Source organism: Numenius arquata, chromosome 9 (assembly GCF_964106895.1).
Source record: "Numenius arquata chromosome 9, bNumArq3.hap1.1, whole genome shotgun sequence".
NCBI classification, from domain to species: Eukaryota; Metazoa; Chordata; class Aves; order Charadriiformes; family Scolopacidae; genus Numenius; species Numenius arquata.
In genome coordinates, this window is record NC_133584.1 from 4,401,917 (window position 1) to 4,420,016 (window position 18,100).

Genomic DNA, 18,100 nt, shown 5'->3' on the forward strand with positions numbered 1-18,100 from the left:
GCTATAAGGTCTCCCTGGAGCCTTCTCTTCTCCAGGCTTGCTAGTTGGGAAGCACAGCATTGCCTTACCCTTAATTCTTTTCATTTATAGATCATCACCTGACTGTTATCATGACCTCGGGCTGCCACAGTGACCTGGCCATAAAAACCCTCCAGGTTTCTCCAGCTCAAGGGAGGAGGAGAAGGGGAGGGGACAACTGTGGGACCAAGATATTCATGCTTCCGAACGTGTGAAAGGCCTCAATAGCAACTCGAAAAGCACATCTGATGCCAGCTGTGAAATGACGTTATCTAGCATTTGCAGAGGGCAAGATTTCCTCTCGGAAAGAAAAGGTCCCCTTCAATCACAGCAACTGACTCTCAGCTGCTGGGCAAAGCCAGAGCCTGAGCACCACAAATGCAAACAGTGAAAGGAGTCTCACGACTTCTCCTCACACAGCTGAAAAGCACCGGTTTGACAGCACCAAAAATTACTGTCTGCTCTTCTCAAGAGGGTCACAGATGCCCCCGCTGCATCTCACCACCAGCTTGAGAAGCAGCCGACAGCACGGGCACATCTCTGTCACCCTCCGGTCTCCCAGCTGAGACAGCCAGCAGGACCCCCCACGGCAGGGGTGATCCCCACACCCTCTAAAATTGAGGTGGAAAGCACAAATCGTATCAAACACAGACTTTGACAAGTCTCCAGTGTCACCAGTCTAGGGTTTGAAATCCTCCGACTGCTGCCCCACACCAATCAGGAAATATTTTTTCCCTGAAATACTATCCCCAACACAGCGGGACAATGGCATCAGTATTGAACCCAAAATAAAACTTACTTTCTCTTGAACTTTAAAAATACAACCATACGAAAAATGGCCAATAAAAGCCTTTGATAGTCTGCCCATTGAACACAATAATAGTATTTTATTGATCAAACAAAAAAAAAACAAAAAACAACCTAGCAAAATAACCTGAAAAACTGCATATTTGCAGAGGAAAACAATCAGACAGCCCAGCCAAAACAGACTCCATAGGAGCTCCAAACTTGGTCGGGATTAAACGGGGCTCCTCAGCCAAAATTAACAACCTCCTTGGCAACAGACCTTTGAAAAGCCACTGAATTTGCTACAACAATCTGAAGGCAGCAGAGCACTTCCCCAGCGCAAAGGCAGAAGGATGCCTTTCCCTTGTTGCCAAGAGGGCCAATGGGATTCTGGGCTGCATAGGGAAGAGTGTGGCCAGTAGGTCGAGGGAAGTCATTCTCCCCCTCTACTCTGCACTGGTGAGGCCACAACTGGAATACTGTGTCCAGTTCTGGGCTCCCCAGTTCAAGAGAGACAGGGAACTACTGGCGAGAGTCCAGCGTAGGACAACTAAGATGATTAAGGGATTGGAGCATCTCCCTTATGAGGAAAGGCTCAAAGAGCTGGGCTCTTTAGCCTGGAGAAGAGAAGGCTGAGGGGAGACCTTATCTATGTTTACAAGTACCTAAAGGGTGGGTTGAAGAAGGATGGAGCCGGACTCTTTTCAGTGGTTCCCAGCGATAGGGCAACGGGCACAAGCTGGAACATGGGAAGTTCTGTTTAAATATGAGGAGAAACTTCTTTCTGGTGAGGGTGGCAGAGCCCTGGAACAGGCTGCCCAGGGAGGTCGTGGAGTCCCCTTCTCTGGAGATTTTCAAGACCGGCCTTGATGCAGCCCTGAGTGATGTGCTCTGGGCAATCCTGCTTTAGCAGGGGAGTTGGACTAGATGATCTCTAGAGGTCCCTTCCAACTCTGACAATTCCGTGACTGCCTAAGAAACTTTAACAACCATAAGCAACATTTTGCCCTCAGCCACAACTCCTCAGCGCCGCTTGAATCAAAGAAGAAATTAATGGAGAAAGGTCTTCTTTAGGTTTCACCATGGGTAATGCAAAGTGTTTGGAGATGCTAGGTTTTAGCAATAGCTACTATTTCACCCTCAGGGACAGAGTCAGAGTGAGCTATTCATCCTTTACGAGAAGGTAAGCAGGGAAAACCTTCTCTAAAGCAGGGCAAATACAGAAAATGTGTCACCTTTTCACTGTTCTTGATTTTGGCTAAAGATTTTCATTTAAGCAGAAATTTTATTTCTGGGCGCTACTAATGTTACCTGCGTGGTTTTTTGAAGATGTTAGATGCTACACAAAAAGTCTTTTTTCAAGAAAAGAAAAAAAAAATTAAAAAAAAAATCACTCCAAATTCTAATGCTTGAAATAGAAAGATTTTTCATGGAGCCTGCACTGGGATTTTTCACTGTCAGCCTAGTGAATGGCTGCAGAATCACGATATTTTTTGAACGAACCCCGGTCTGGCTTTTCTGTTACCAACGTAAATTATTGACCTCTTTTTCCAGATGAAAACTATGAGATAATCAGATTGCAATGAGTGCCGGGGAGATCGCAGTAATCCTGGAAAAGAAAGAGCACTTTTTTCTTTCCACGCAGCCCAGGCACTACAGCTCGGGGATGGGGAGATGAAAAGCTCCCGCTCTCCTCTAAATCAACCCAAACACCTAGAGATTGACAGCAGAACGGCAATAAATTATCTTCCTCGTGACAGGTGACAATCAACTTACTCCACTAATCCCAGCATAAACTATTTTGCCATCAAGCCTGAATGACGAATGACGATTGCGTGAGCTAGAATTATATTAAAGAGAGCGTTTCATAAAGATCGGGTGCTAAATTCCTACAATGCAAGAGGTAAAAAAGGCTGACGTGATGCTATCAGTGCCCTCCCAGGCCTGTGATATGAAGAGTGCACTCAAGAATGTTTAAAAAACCTGATCTATAAAATCTGTACCAATTAACTACTAGTGAGCTGGGAGACCTGCCTGTGCCATCAGCAATCCCGTATGGGACGAGGGCAAAATACAATCTTGGGTACATGCACAACCACTTTCACCACCGAAAATCTCTCTAAATATTGAAAATATTTCACAGAAATATCCACCTGATTACAGCTCGCTGGGAAGGCTTCAACAAAGCTACAGGAATTTCGACTCGATCTGGATTTCATTGCCGAGATGAAATTCAGGCAGGAGTCACATGAATCACAGTAAATCAAAGCAGCTGCTTCTAAGCACAGCTCCTTACAGGAAAAAAAATAAAAAAAAATAAACAGAAAACCAAACTCAAGCTTCAGCACAAAATCTTTTCTAACAAACCCTGGGGAAAATCAAAACGTTCATTTTAGAAGAACGTCTGTCCATTCTGTTAATTGCAATGCTCAAAGCATCACCCTAAAAATAAAGTTCCCCACACCCCCCACCCCCAAAAAAAGAAAATATACTGAAGGTCACGAAAACTTTTGAAATCAAATCGCGGCCTTCCTCAGAAAAGGAAAAGTAAGCGATGGGTTTTGTAGCCCAGCCTCTGAGAGTTAGATAAACAAACCCCATTAACTTCAGCGGGATGTGAAATTTCATCTCACCGCCTTTGCAAATCCGGATGAATATACAGATGGACATTGTTCAGAACATCTGGGTATACAAAATAAGGGTTGTTCGTTAAATTTTTAGACTTAAAGGTGTTTTATTTTTTACACTCCAGAGGGAGGAAATGTTCTACCTCTTCCCTATAAATACCCTCTCCCTTCTGGCTCAGTGTCCCAGATATTGCCGAATAAGGGAAACACGGTTCCCTTCCGTTGTCGGTGGTCCATGTTATCTCCTCTCAACTGGCGAGAATACACTGTTTATCTTGCTCTGAAGCTCTGAGACCTTTGTGTAACTCTTCTCCCCAGCACGGGGATTTAGCCACTGAGCATTTAAGCAGGATGAAAGTGTACTTGATATGCTGTTTTTTTTTTCTGTTGGTTGGATATCTATAAATTACGTAAACTCCTAAGAAAAAGCCTCAGATTTCAGTCTTCTGGATTTAACTGTCAGTTGTAGCAGAAGCTGCAAATTCTTGAGATAATATGAAGATCCTCGGGGGGAAGAGGTTGTGCCTTACGTCATTCAGCACCGACTTCCTGATAAATCATGGAGCAGATAGCTTATCCAGCTCCCTCCGCCAAGGAGGTCCTGCTGGCAAGATGAGACAAGGGAGGGATGAAAGCCGATGAGAACAAGAATATGAGAGTCTACAGGGGTTGATCAGGATTGTGGAAAAACAGCCTTAGGGAAAAATTCCAGCCACCATCAAAAGGGGTTTTAAGTCACCAAAAAGGTCAAATGAGAGCCCTGGACCCAAATTTCCCCATTCTTTACTAGATATAGAATCACAGAATGCTTTGGGGTGGAAGGGACCTTAAAGATCATCCAGTTCCCACCCCCTGCCATGGGCAGGGACACCTCCCACCAGACCAGGTTGCTCAAAGCCCCATCCAGCCTGGCCTTGAACCCCTCCAGGGATGGGGCAGCCACAGCTTCTCTGGGCAACCTGGGCCAGTGTCTCACCACCCTCACAGCAAAAAATTTCTTCCAAATAACAAATCTGAATCTCCCCTCTTCAGTTTAGAACCGTTCCGCCTTGTCCTTTCGCTCCACTCCCTCATAAAGAGTCCCTCCCCATATCTCTGCCCTACACTTTCCTAGGTTGACTTGGAGCTGTGTTTCTAGACAGCTGGCACACTTAGGAAGATTAGGAAACTTCAGATCGAGTTTATTTTGTCTGAGCTTCTGTGATGAGACCGAAAAATGGAACCAGAATTGGTCACCCATCTGCCCCGTTTGCACCTCAGAGCCGTAGATGCCCAGGAGACCAACTCTCAGAGCAGCTTATGAAGATGACAAGTATCCACAGGTCTCCTGATGTTTTGTTTGCATTTCCAGTAAGAAAAATTCTGGAAGAAACCAAGTTTGACACATTTATGTTCACCTTTAAAAGCAGCTGACATGGAAAATAGGAGAGTATTGTGCAACTACATTAAGAGGCGGTGCTCCCATACAGTTGATGAAGAGGGTCTCTTATCAACTTCTGGTGCCTAAGTTATGAAGCTGTTCTTTAGCCTTTCAAGATAAGTGCATAAAAATAGAGCATGAATCTCTCTTCTTTCTCTTCCCCAACCCCCCCGAGTTTGCAGGACTCTGCTAATGAAGCACAAAACAGCCTTCTGCTGGCACGAAGCAATGTGGTCCGAAAGAAGGTGGGACTGCCGTGGATTCTTGTAAACTTTCTATGTACACAGTAGGAAAATACCTCCATGTTCCCAACGTTCCACATACAGACAAACTTTCACAGACCTGTAAATTCCTGGGAATTATTTTGCATACAGTGGCCTTCTGGGAAAGAGTTGGTCAAGATGGACTAGAAGGAACTACCAAGAGGCAGCTCAAAGCAAACCACGGCTGGGTTTGGGGTGGGGAAAGCGACGGCTGAGGGAGGGAGTACGTTCACACAGGGCATGGACTTGCTTTTCAGTTCCACTGGTCTACTTGTGATATTTCATTTTTACCTTTCTCCATCAAACCCCACGAAGCAAACCAAGTTTCAAGACGGCAGAGCAAAGGGACGTTTGTTTCTCTCCCTCAACACAGCATCTCTCTCGGTGATATACACCTTAACAATTCTTTTTGCTGAAGAAAAGACATAAATTTAGCCTCATCCGGAAAAATTCTCGCATGCATACACACTGACGTGAACCTGGGAATGTACTTTGCTTGAAATCCGCACAACGTCAATATATTTCTAATATATTCACCAGTCTATATAGAGCTTGCTTAAGTGGTTACTTTATGTGACTATTAGGTAAAAGAATCTTTGGAAAAGAATCTTTGGTAAAGAATCTGTGGCCCAGTTAATAGTTGACGCTGGGACACAAAGGTGTATTCTCAGCATGTTAACATCAGAATTATCTGAAAGTCATAACCGTTTCGTTTTCTGCCTGGACAAACAATTTCACAGCCTATTATTTTAGGGAAAATACAAAAGATAAAGAACGTTCAAGAAGTAGGCACATTTCCAAATAGAAAACAAACAAAACCACAAGCTCGGTCATGATGAGAGAGATAAGGTGGAGGCACGAGAACATCACACTGGAAATTCCCTGGTGTCACAAATTAACCGTGGTTTCTCAAGTTCAGACTAGTGCCCTAATTAATGCATCCTATTTCCTCTCACTTATTAAAACTTAAAGAAAAGCAGCACGCACACAACACACAATATGTATTTCTAATTAGATGTAAGTCTAAACAACTCAGCCAAATAGGATTTACTGAAACTATTAAAAAAATGCAGCAGGAACAGTAATACTATTCAGATCTCATACGCAATGCTGATCTATACTCACAAGATTCAACACGTCTCTGTTTCCAGTAAATAGCGTTTCACATTTCATTACTCGGTATAATACTAAAAATCACATATCCTGACAGATGTACTTTAGTGTTCAGAGTGGGGTTTTTTTTCCACGTAACCAATAAAATCACGGTGTCAGTTTTGACGAGTTGTCTTCAGGAGACAGTCTTGTTAAATCTCCTTATTTCATGGAAGCAAACATGTTTACGGAAACCAGGGAAGCTGCAGTTACGTGGGGATATTTTGTACGTCAGCAGAAAAAACATTTATGACATTTTTTTCTTCTGCAGAATGTTTCTACACTGGTACAACAAAGGTCTTTATTAGTACATACCAAGTTATCAGTTCCTGGAAAAAAGAATGTAGAAGTTACGTGTATCGCCGTAGTGTTTCTCAGCCTCTGTGCTCACATGGGCCCAAAGTGATGAAATTGCTCTTTTAAGCTTTAAATCTACAGGATATACCGGTACAGATCCATATACAGCCCAATAAGCTCGCAAAACAGATTCAGGACCAAAATAGAAAAGAATTGACAGGATCTAGAATGAGTAAGTAGAGGTACTTCGCCCGGTTCCTGTCTGCATTGAATCACAGCTCCCTCAATTTCCCCTTAATCCGCAGCCTCTGGATTCAAAAAAACCTGACGCCATTAGAAAACAGAGAAAACCCACCACTTTTCCTAAATATATTTAAATGCTCTAAAGAAGAGAGATGGAGAACAGGATAGGGTTGTATCAAGAAAGCATCGGCTCTTTTTGTTCTGCATCTTGTCACCCATTCTGGACCAAGAGCTTGCGGAGCGTACCCCACAGCCTGGGGACACTTGCTGGCATCAGCCCAGGAGGCCAAGCCACACCACTCAACTTTACTTCTTCATCTCAGAACTTCTGGTTTGCTGAGTTCTGTACTTTTAAAATGTTTTCAAATTAAAACCACCACAGTTAAGTTCTCTTGCTAAGCCTATTTTCCATGCGTTCCTGACACGTTCACCTCAAAGAAATGAGCACAGAGAGCTGGCCACATCTCCTGAGAAAGGCCATCAGCAATGCAGGCAGGAATATGAAGCATCCAAAGCAATGGTTTTCACCTTTGGGAGAACCCAAAGGCTGCTTCAGTGCACCAAATCAAATTTACAAAATCCTCAATGACAGGAAAGCAACATCTTTTGAGTTTTTAAGCTGGTTGTGCACATATGACAATGGTCCTACAAAAGTTTGTGATCTATCTATAGACTACAACAACTCCTTGAACTATTAAATAATTCCAATCTTTTTTTTCCTCCCTTCTCCATACGCAACGCATGACAACTCCGTGTGCAAGAGGCCAGCTGCTCAGAGAAATAAAGCAGATGCCAAGCCAGCGTTGATCACTTCATGGAGCTGAAAAGCCAGCCTGCTTTTCAAAAAAGAGATAAGTTCACAGACAACAGGTCAACAAGTGGGCACCAAGAGGACCAGGCAGGACTCAACCCTCCATCATGCCTGGCAGCTCTGGATGGTGGTGAAGGAACAGGGACTGGGCTTGCAGGTTCTACCCCAGCAGCATCTCCATCACGACTGGCGAAGGCTGACCACTGGGCTAGATGGGCCTCTGCTCTGACCCAGGGTGGTGAGACACTGGCCCAGGTTGCCCAGAGAAGCTGTGGCTGCCCCATCCCTGGAGGTGTTCAAGGCCAGGCTGGATGGGGCTTTGAGCAACCTGGTCTAGTGGGAGGTATCCCTGCCCATGGCAGGGGGGTTGGAATGAGATGGTCTTGAAGGTCCCTTCCAACCCAAACCATTCTGTGATTCTATGACCCAGTAGGGCCAAATCTTCTCAAGTCACCACAAAATATGTTCTTTATGGAACGCTTACATAAAGGTGCATGTGTCGTGTGTGTGTCCCCCCCGTCCCTCCCCCGGCTCCCTGCCCAGGCTGCTCTGTTTATTCTGGCACCCAGTTCCCAGCATCCACCCAGCTCCTGGACAGGATGCACAGAACAATCCATCTCTCCGCTTTCTACTTTTACCCATTTGAAGTGTTTTAGTTTGGGCTATCTTAGGTTCTTTAAACTTGAATAAGGATTTAAAAAAAAAAAAAAAAAAAAAAAGATTTTATCTGATTTGAGTGGAAAAAATAAAAAAAGAAAGATGTTTTATTAGAAAATAGGGGAAAGCATTGTAAGAATGTTCAAAACTGCTTATGTTCCCACAGTACTCGCAGCCGCACACAAAACTTCTCAAACTACCCGATCACTACACGACCAAGAAGCGAACCACCGAGCGCATGAGAAGGAAGTGACTCAGACTGAAATTCATAAAGGACAGCATGAATGGGACAGGATTTCCTCTTACAGCTCTTTTTTACGTGGCAAGGCTCCTTTATAAGAAAAAAAAAAAAAAAAACCAAAAAAAACCCCACAACAAAAAAAAACCCCAACACAAAAAAAAACCCCAACCTTGATCCCTCCTCTCCCATTCAGTGTTTAAAACAGGGCTGCAGAAAAGCTACAGTCGGAATTTTAAATCAGAATCCCTGCAACAAACCAAGTCCTCTGCCTGTACAAGCCAGCATCCATCCTACCACAGCAATAATTCCTTACTTTTCAGGCAATTACAAGCCATCATTTTCCTTTTTTTTTTTTTTTTTTGCCTTAAAATGGCGTATTTCCAGCATCCAACATGACCAGAAATCTTTATTTACACGTGCACATCCCAACATAAAGGCACACCGCTGTTGATGGAAAAGGCCAGAGGAAAAGCACCTAAATCCCCAATCTAAAAGTGTGATTTCCCCACTAAAAAGAAGTCCTGATGCCACGCTGCAGGGCTAGCAGGTGGGGGATAAGGGTGCGTAATAGAAGTACTAATCTATTTTTAATGCACTATCGTGCTGCACCTCTAGAGTGGCAGAGGAGCACATGCTGGACCTGCAGTTGAAGAGGTGACTGAGCCAAAAGTACTCCAGAGTCATTTGCCCACTTTGTTTTAGCTCTCTTGATGAGACTATTACCCCATTTCTTCCACCAGTGCTGAATCAGCTTTTTGGAAAAACTTTGGTTCTTTTAATATTAAGAGGAGGCGGTAAATTATTGACACACAGCACGATTTTCCTTAAAAGCTTACTCAAGTGTCACGGGCATGATACGTGCAATTAGCCTCTATTTTGATGGGAAAAGTATGTTGTTAACTTAAATATCTCATGTCCTGTGATCTATGTCGTACCTCTTAACGGAAAAAAGTAGAGTTGTCCTTGCATTGCACACTGAACATTTTCTTCAATATAATTCTTGCAGTACTCTGTAATAACCTCAGTGCAGGAGTAGCAGAGATTGCTTGGAAGCGCTCAGTAAGGAGCAACATGTCTCCTATGAGACAGGCTGAGAGAGTTGGGGTTGTTCAGCCTGGAGAAGGCTCCAGGGGGACCTTAGAGCCCCTTTCAGTACCTAAAGGGGGCCTACAGAAAGATGGGGAGGGACTCTTGATCAGGGAGTGGAGCCATAGGATGAAGGGGAACAGTTTTAAAATGAAAGAGGGGAGATGTAGATTAGATATCAGGAAGAACTTCTTTGCTGTGAGGGTGGTGAGACACTGGCCCAGGTTGCCCAGAGAAGCTGTGGCTGCCCCATCCCTGGAGGGGTTCAAGGCCAGGCTGGATGGGGCTTTGAGCAACCTGGTCTGGTGGGAGGTGTCCCTGCCCAGGGCAGGGGGGTGGAACTGGGATGGCTTTAGGTCTATCTTCCACTTCCCCGTCACAAACACCACCATGCAGATCAAATTCTTCTACTGATTAAAACAGACCCTCAAATTGCCTCTCAGAAAGTTGGATTCAGAGCGACTGGACCTGCTGGCAGAGAGCTCCTACCCCTGCTCCCAGCGCTGGGGCAGCTCCCAGTGCTCTGCTTCAGAAAAACCCAGTCCCTAAGGAAAAAAAAAAAGTCACTAAGGAAAAACCACCAGTATTTCGGCTCCAGGAGCGTATAGGGCTCCTAAAGCCCCACTCCCTGGATTGCTCCCACAGCCAAACACCCAAAAGAAGGACACCAGCCCCCACTGCACACACACCCCCCAACCAGATATGAAATGATGAGCTGTAAAAGGCATCACCATCTCAATTAAGAAATTCATGCAAACAAACCCATCAGCTCCAGTTCTCTCTCACCTTACTCTAAATTCATACATTCCTAGTTGTCTCTTAAGAGTTTTTTGGCTAAGTGGTTTTCTAAATACAGACTCGTATTCTCTACATATTTTATATATATAGTTTTTCCAGGCTATTCTGCAATTTTGGAAGCAGCCACACAGCACCGTCAAATTTTTAACTATTAGCAGGCCTGAATCGTTACACGTCCGCTAAATGCGCAAGTTTAAACAGCTTTGCTGCTGGCTGCTTCCGACACGTTCTTTTTTTTTTTGGACCATTCTAAACACGTTGTCATTTTAGCAGCATGAACTAAAATTATCAACCGTTCCCAGATTGCTTTTAACTCTCACCCCAATTACCTGTAAGACCGTGTTAGTCAGGTATCAGGCAATAAAATCCCCAAATAATTCAAGAAGAAACAGAGAAGGTAAATATAAAGCAGCAGATACCATTAGAAGCTTATAAATATCAAGTGGAGACTTCTTTTAGGCTGTTGTTTGGTGGGAACCATTACAAAACCTCTGTGACAACCCTTCAGTTTAGCTGCTAAGACTCTACTTTATTCCAGGTCTTTCACACAGGTGCCTCTACACACCTCATGTGCTCCACAGCAAAGTAAAAAAAAAAAAAAAAAAAGAAACAAAAACCATAAATAAGAAAATTAAAGGTCGTATAAGCTGATTGACAAGAAATAATTAGGAAGTCTAATGTAGTGATTCATTTTCTTGGATTAAAGCATTCCCAAAACCAGTTCCTTGCTAATTCTGAAGACCCTGAAGCACATCTGCAAATCCTCATTCCTTACCAAGCCAGCAGCATTTTTTTCCCCCCTTATGCCTATCAATTAAATTTCTTTTCATGAGTATTTATTCGGTTATGTCTCACAAAAGTGAAATTACACAAGTCCACAGGCAAATACATATGCACAATATACTGATAATGGAAAAACTACATCGTATGGATAAATTCACATGAGAGATTTCAAAGTGCACTACATTATAAATATCCTAGATCACGTGGATATACGCTTGCTGACTACAGAAAAGTTTGTTCAGATTCCTGCAGTTGTTGCAGTCGCCAAAAAGACAGGCAGAGAACAGAACAGCGGAAAGGTATAACCGATTGTAACAAGTTATTGAGCTAAATTCAGGTAGGACTGGCTACGTGTAGAATAGTTTGTGATAAATGAGAGTTAATGAGATGTTTCTTAATGACCTAATGTTTTACTGTAGACTTTCAATTTCTTAATGACAAGCCTACAAAAATCACAGAGTCACAGAATGCTATGGGGTTGGGAAGGGACCTCTGGAGATCATCTAGTCCAACCCCCCTGCCAAAGCAGGTCCACCCAGAGCAGGTTGCACAGGAACGTGTCCAGGCGGGTTTTGAATGTCTCCAGAGAAGGAGACTCCATGTTGAGTCTCCTTCAAAAATGTTGAGGAACACTACTTTCAAAGTTAGAAGATTTATTTAACCACTAATTCCAATGGCTAAGAATAAGCATTTTCTTCTTAAATTCCTTCTGTTTCAATCAATCTTACTTTCACATAAGCAAACTCGGTTTTGCAGCAATTGTCTCTAAATGTTCTAGCAAGTTTACTACCTTCACCTAGGAGATGCAAAGTAGCGCTACCCAGTAGGCAGGTTTTGGTTATAGCTCAGTTGTCTGTAGGGATTTTTGCGAAGTGCCAAGATCCCAGTACAAAAAGCAAAATAAAACCAAGAACTTGCCTATCAAAACGCATTTCTGTTTCCAACAGATAAAAAGAGAATGATGCCGCATCTACCAGGGAGTAGCCATCAAAGATGGGGAGGCAACTGGGTCATCTTACAAAACAAATAGAGTATATAGTAAGCTCAACGTTTATATTTAAGTTCACACTGTATTAACACTGTCTTTACGTGTGGGTGGTAGTGTTCTTTGGCACAGTCACTACATCCATATAGAGGCGGTCGTAAGGCGGAAAGGTGCAATAAAAAGGAATTAAAAATAAATAAAAGGGAATTAAAAATAAATAAAACCGTCTTTACCATGTGGGTCTTGTTCGTTTGCCTTTGGGCTGCTTCTCGCTCTGCGCTCCGGTTTCTTCACTGCCGGAGCCCCCCCGCCGCCGCTGCTGGCTCCATTGTGGCTCTTCGCATAACCATTATATACAGTCGCGCAGCTGCCTATATGGCTCTTGTAGATGGATGAAGGAGGACTGTTCAGCCGGTTTTGGCGGTCGATCTGCCTGTCCTTGAGTTTTTTGTGCTGTGGTTTGCTGTACTGGTCTTCCCTGGTAATGTAGCTGGACATCCCGTATAGTGGTATGATTTCTGAAAAGAAAGAATTCACCCAGGTTAACTCAGAACAACAAAATGGGTGAAATTTTTTTTAGAAAACCAAACTCCTGACCATCTCTAAATGAAACGGTGCCAGATTTTCTTGGAGACGGATTTTACAACAAACCAAGGTTTGTTTTTTTTTTTTCTTTTCTTTTTTAAGGTTTTCTGCAAGACTGATCAATTTTTGTTATTATATTAAGTGCGTTCATTTGCTGTTTGAGATTTTATAACTCTTTGGATGAGCCCAAATATACAGCAATTAGGGGCAACAGTTTTCCCCCTCCTTTTCAGTCTTTGGTTTTTGGGGACACAGATTTCAAGGAAAAAAATCCAGGCAGACTGATATTTAGGAAAAAGCCTTCCTGAGTTCACAGCAATTTAGCAGTTTCTTCCCCAGGGCCTGACTGGACAGAATAAGCTGAGATGCCCTGGTTTCAAGCTGCCATCACTGATTACATGCAATTTAATATCCCAATATAAATAGATTTTACAATCGTGTCAACTGTGCCTGCCTAAGGAGAGAAGTGCAGCACGAAGTGGATGCTTTGGGCAAGTAAAACTGCCTAAAAAAAGCTTGAGAAATATCATCAATATCGTATGTACACTTCAGATACACTTCACTAAATACAATCCTCCCCTTTCCTCGCTCCGAGAATGACTCTCTCTCACCTAAGGTAGGTCAACTTGCAGGAATCAGAATATTTTCTGCTTTTCTCTGCAGTTCAATCCTCCTTTTTGTGATCCGCTTTGAGTCCGAAGCCTGAACAAACTCATGCCCAAACCAACCGAGTTTTGCCTTTGTCGGCAAAGTAACAATCGATACTCGATGTAGTCTTCATATTTTTTCTACATCCATTCAGAAGTTATCGTACAAACTTCTGAAGCAAACCAGCACCCTGCCCAGCTGTCGGGAGCTTTGTAAGCTCAGACTGCCCTGTATATTGTATTATAATTTTCCAAGTTGTTTCAACTACCCAGATTTTCTGCCTTTCCTATTTTTGCGCACCTTGGGATGGCATCTTTCCTTATCTAGCTACATGATCGTACCTGTAAGCTGGCAGCAACTAACTGCCTAAAAATAGCATGCTACAAATAAATGCAATTTTTTATAAATCGTTGTATGGCAAACGGGCAATAGTGGATTAATGCTCATCAGCACAATAGTCACCACTTCAATTATTATAGTGTTACAGGTATAGGGCATTCTAGTAAAGCAAGTATTTCATTTTACTTCATTTTATTTCATTTTTAAGTTGAATAGGCTTCTTGGTACCTCCAGGCTACAGAAACATTCAACGTCTACTTAACCAGCAGCTCTATGTTCACTGCACAAGATTTTGTCAAGCAACCTGACAGACTGTCCTGTTCCTCTTCTGGCTGGCTACACCGTCCTACTGGTTTCCTGAGCTTCCCACTTCCTCCTTCCCAGTATAATGAAATTATGTGTCAGCTGGAAGGGTCCATTCCTCATTAGAAAATGAGATCTGTTGGTCAACAGAAGCTCCAAGGGGTAGCATCAATAGATATCCCTCTCCTTTCTACCTCTTCCTTCCCACTCCAGCAGAACCTCACTTCTGGTGATGGAACCTCACTCTTGGTGATGGAACCTCACTTTTGGTGATAAGGCTTAAACATATTCTTTAGGAAGGGTCTTAAGTCCAGGTAGTTCAGCAGTAATGTAAAACCATGAATCCTGAACTGATTTCCACGTTAAATATCTCAAAGTAGCTTTGCCGATTACTTTTTTTGGTGAACGTCCTCTTTCAGATTATGCAAAGCCTTATCTCCGGGGTGGCGGAGACACAACAGGGCATAGTTCAGAAAAAAATATGCCCCTTTCACTCCTTTTCTTGCAATTCTTTACTCATGGCCTGATTAGGGTTGCCACGCTACCCTTTGGTATCGGACAATGCTTTTCAGTGACTTACTGCCCAGCCTCAACCAGAATAACAAACAGAAAATGCCTGCAATTTCTTGGAAAACCACCCTGGCCATGAATGGCCAGGGGGCAGAAAGCACATTGTGGCCAACAGGAAGCGGTATCCGGCTTTTCCCACTGGAAACAACTGTGGCAAGCCCTGCTCGGATCCAGCCCTCCGTATCCATCCCGATTCCCAAGCCAGGACTGACACGTTTTGTGTCCTGTTTTTCTGTACAGCACTGCACCGTGACGCAGCAAGAGCAGTCGGCATGACTCATGTCCCTAGTTTGGAGCACAGGATGAGACATTTTTTCCCCCCACTGTATTTACAAATTAAGTTAAAATTGATTTTGTTTTGCAACCTAGTATTGCGACACAGCATTGTCCTGCATTGCTGTACCCTCGGTGGCTCCACTCCCCAGTGCATCCCTGCTCCCAATGTTCAAGAAAGAGGCTCCATCCACGTGGGCAAAACCACTCTACAAGTTCTCCAATTAATTTCTTTCCACTCTTGGTTTCCCTTGCCTTGTTTCCCTTCCCTTGAACAAGCTCACCTTGTTCCCCATATATTGTAGGGGGAAGATGATGCTGTGGGAAAAACTGTGGTGGCATGTCCCCAGGTCCAGTGACAGGAGGATAAAAAGCCGTGTGAGAGTTGTGAATAAAATGGGGATGGTGAGTCAGGTACGGAGGTAAGTGATGGGTTGGAGAGATGGCTGAAGGGTAGCTCGGAGGGTAACACTCTGGAGACTGGGGGGTAACCACCACCCTCCGAACACCGGTGTTGTCTTCTATCACCTGGAAGGGAAGGCAGGAAAATGAGCACGTTAAGCAGCATCTGAACCAAACATGTTTTTAAAACAGCACTGTTTACGGTCCCATTAGCAAATGGTGGGTCTTCAGGTTCACCCATAAACACATTTCTAAAATTAATATCAGCAGAAGTCATCGTAGTGGTGATGTGGCTTTTCTTGGAGACTCAGATGGCCACACTCATCACTGGCAGGCTTACTGCTGCTGGTGATAACTATGTGGGTAGGAGACAAAACAAATAACCTGTATTTAGGGAGTAAAACAATTGAAAAAGGAACACAAAGCACCAAAATAAGAGTACTCAGTGGGACCAAACCTTCCATTCTGCCCGTAAAATTTCTACCACTGATTTTGACGGCGCTCCGAGTGAGTACGGAGCCAGTAACGCTCGGAAATGAGTTGGCACTGCTCTTGTGGAGAAGCTACGTGTGTTCACAGAGACAAGGACCCCACAGGAACCCCTTGTATCAACACACGTTTGCAAAAAGAATGGCTCTGTTCACAACAGGTATCTGCTCAAGACAAATCATAGGGCAGAAAGGGTTTTTTTAATACTGTGGAGCTGGTCTATATACGTCCGTGACAATCAACTCTGCAATATGCATAACTTGGCCCCAAATGCCACAGTCAAAGCGTGTAAAAACAGATGTAGGAAGGTGGAAATGTGCTTAGGCTGAAAAAAGGGTTTTTCAGCTTATAATTTTTCCAGAGCTATATTTCTGGAGAACAGTCAACCAGCCAAATTTTTAGGAGCCAAGCTTTTCTTGAAGCTTATTCAAAAAAACTTCTGCCGTTTCTGGAACTTAAAAATACAACCGCATAAGAACAATTACCACCCCTTTGATTCTGTACCTTGAGGTGCATAAGGCAGAAAAGCATGAAGGAAGCACAATTTAGTTTGACACAACAAACAGGCTGTTAAAAATGTAATTTTTTTCTAAACTGGCTGATGACATACAGGTGGAAAAATATTGGTGATGGATGTGTTGTATGAGATAAGTGAACGTGCACCAAGGACTCCCAGCTGATGACCACCAACATAAGCTGGAGTTATCTAACCCCATAGGGCATCAGCAGAAGACCTTGCTACGGGATCCCCACGCTCCAGCAACTCTCGTCACATCACAGTGTCAGCCTAAACCACAAAGAAAAATTGGTTTATGCTGATGTACACCGAAGTGAAGCAACAGCATGGGCACAGGGTCATTCCTGCTCACTCTGCTGCAGAGGACCAAGCCCCGTCTAAGAGTCCGTGGCCCACGGCCTCCACCAAACACAAGCCGTGCCCCAGGCATCAGCTCGGCAAGTTATCACAGAGTAAAATTTAACTAGTATTAGCTGAACCAATTCCTTCCTTAGGCCATCCGCATCCTAAGGTTATATGAATTCACACCCGATAGCTACGGGCTGTGACCACAGGCACGGACAATTTCTGTGGATCGGTTGAAAGTTAATTCACTTACTTGTAATTTACATTTTACATTAAATTTGTCATCTGCTAGCTTTAAATGTTGAATTTACAGAGTCCTCAAAAGACAGCTGAGCCTCAGAGATTTAGACGATCACATCTGTGTCATCATTGCCGCATTTTCAGGCCTCCCATCTCTGCTACTGGTTCTACTCTACCTTCCCAGCATCTCTTACCCTGGCACCAGCTCTGAAACCCGCACTCCAAAACCCAGAGAAGAGGAAAATCCTCTTCCATTTAGCACATGTTTAATAAACAGAACTACTCATTTAGAAGCGTGCACAGAAATGTTGGACTTAACCCTCTTACACTTGGATCATGCTCTAATTTGAGAGAGCAAGTTCCTACACCTTGATGTGAAAAGTCTTCACCGTAGCGTTAACTAGTCCAAGCCTCAAAGACAACTTTAACTTTAGTCTTCCAGGTGGGTATAATCTCTTACCTGTGCATCTAGACCAGACTACACCTATATTTTCTGCCCTAGTGAAAGATGAATATGTTAAAAAACAGATTTAGACAGAAAGCTTGTACTCTATGTTTAAAATTATTAGGATTTCTCTTCCTGAGCTACCTTCTAGGGAGCCGGGAGGAAAGCTCAAGAGTTTCTTCAAAGACCTTTTTGATGAAATTATCCTGCTAGATGACTATAAAATACCAGAAGTAGTGAGAGAAAAGCCAGAGATCAGGGGATGAGCCAGCCTTCCAAACGACTTTCATCAAAAAGCTAAGAGACTAATATTAATATATTTTACTTGTTTCCTCCCGGGCCACAAACGCTGACAGCATTCTTCTTACTTCATGTGCACGTGTTCCAAATAAACGCAGAAACACAGGGGACCTTGCATGAAAATAATTTATTTTCCTATCCTACAGGGCATTTTCTCCCTAAACGAGGAATTATGGATTTACACGTAAATTCTGAAGCAGCACATACCAATCTTGAAATATGATATTCTGTCCTTAACAGATTATAAAATCGGTGATCCATTATACTGTATATTATATGCATTAGGTAGCTATAAAACCAGCACAGGTTAAGATTGTACATATATCTTGATTTGTACAGCTCGCGGTGGGTCGATTACAGCGGTGCCATTCTGGGAGATGACGTTCCTTCAATTCATCAGAAAGACGGAATTTAGTTAGAAGAGGAAATTAGTTTTGATCCATTAACGTAGCAGAGAGGTTCAACTTTGCTATTTGA

At 43.3% G+C, this 18,100-nt stretch overlaps 1 protein-coding gene across 1 annotated transcript in view; it reads right to left on the bottom strand.

Moving 5' to 3' along the window:
• Positions 1-18,100, bottom strand: part of FNDC3B (fibronectin type III domain containing 3B) — a 216,313-nt gene that overhangs the window by 87,082 nt on the left and 111,131 nt on the right. Inside the window, exons 5-6 of the mRNA XM_074152911.1 lie at positions 15,170-15,413; positions 12,401-12,685 (exon numbers count right to left, since the gene is read on the bottom strand). Coding sequence (XP_074009012.1) covers positions 12,401-12,685; positions 15,170-15,413 — 529 coding nt within the window. The remainder of the gene's footprint in view (positions 1-12,400; positions 12,686-15,169; positions 15,414-18,100) is intronic.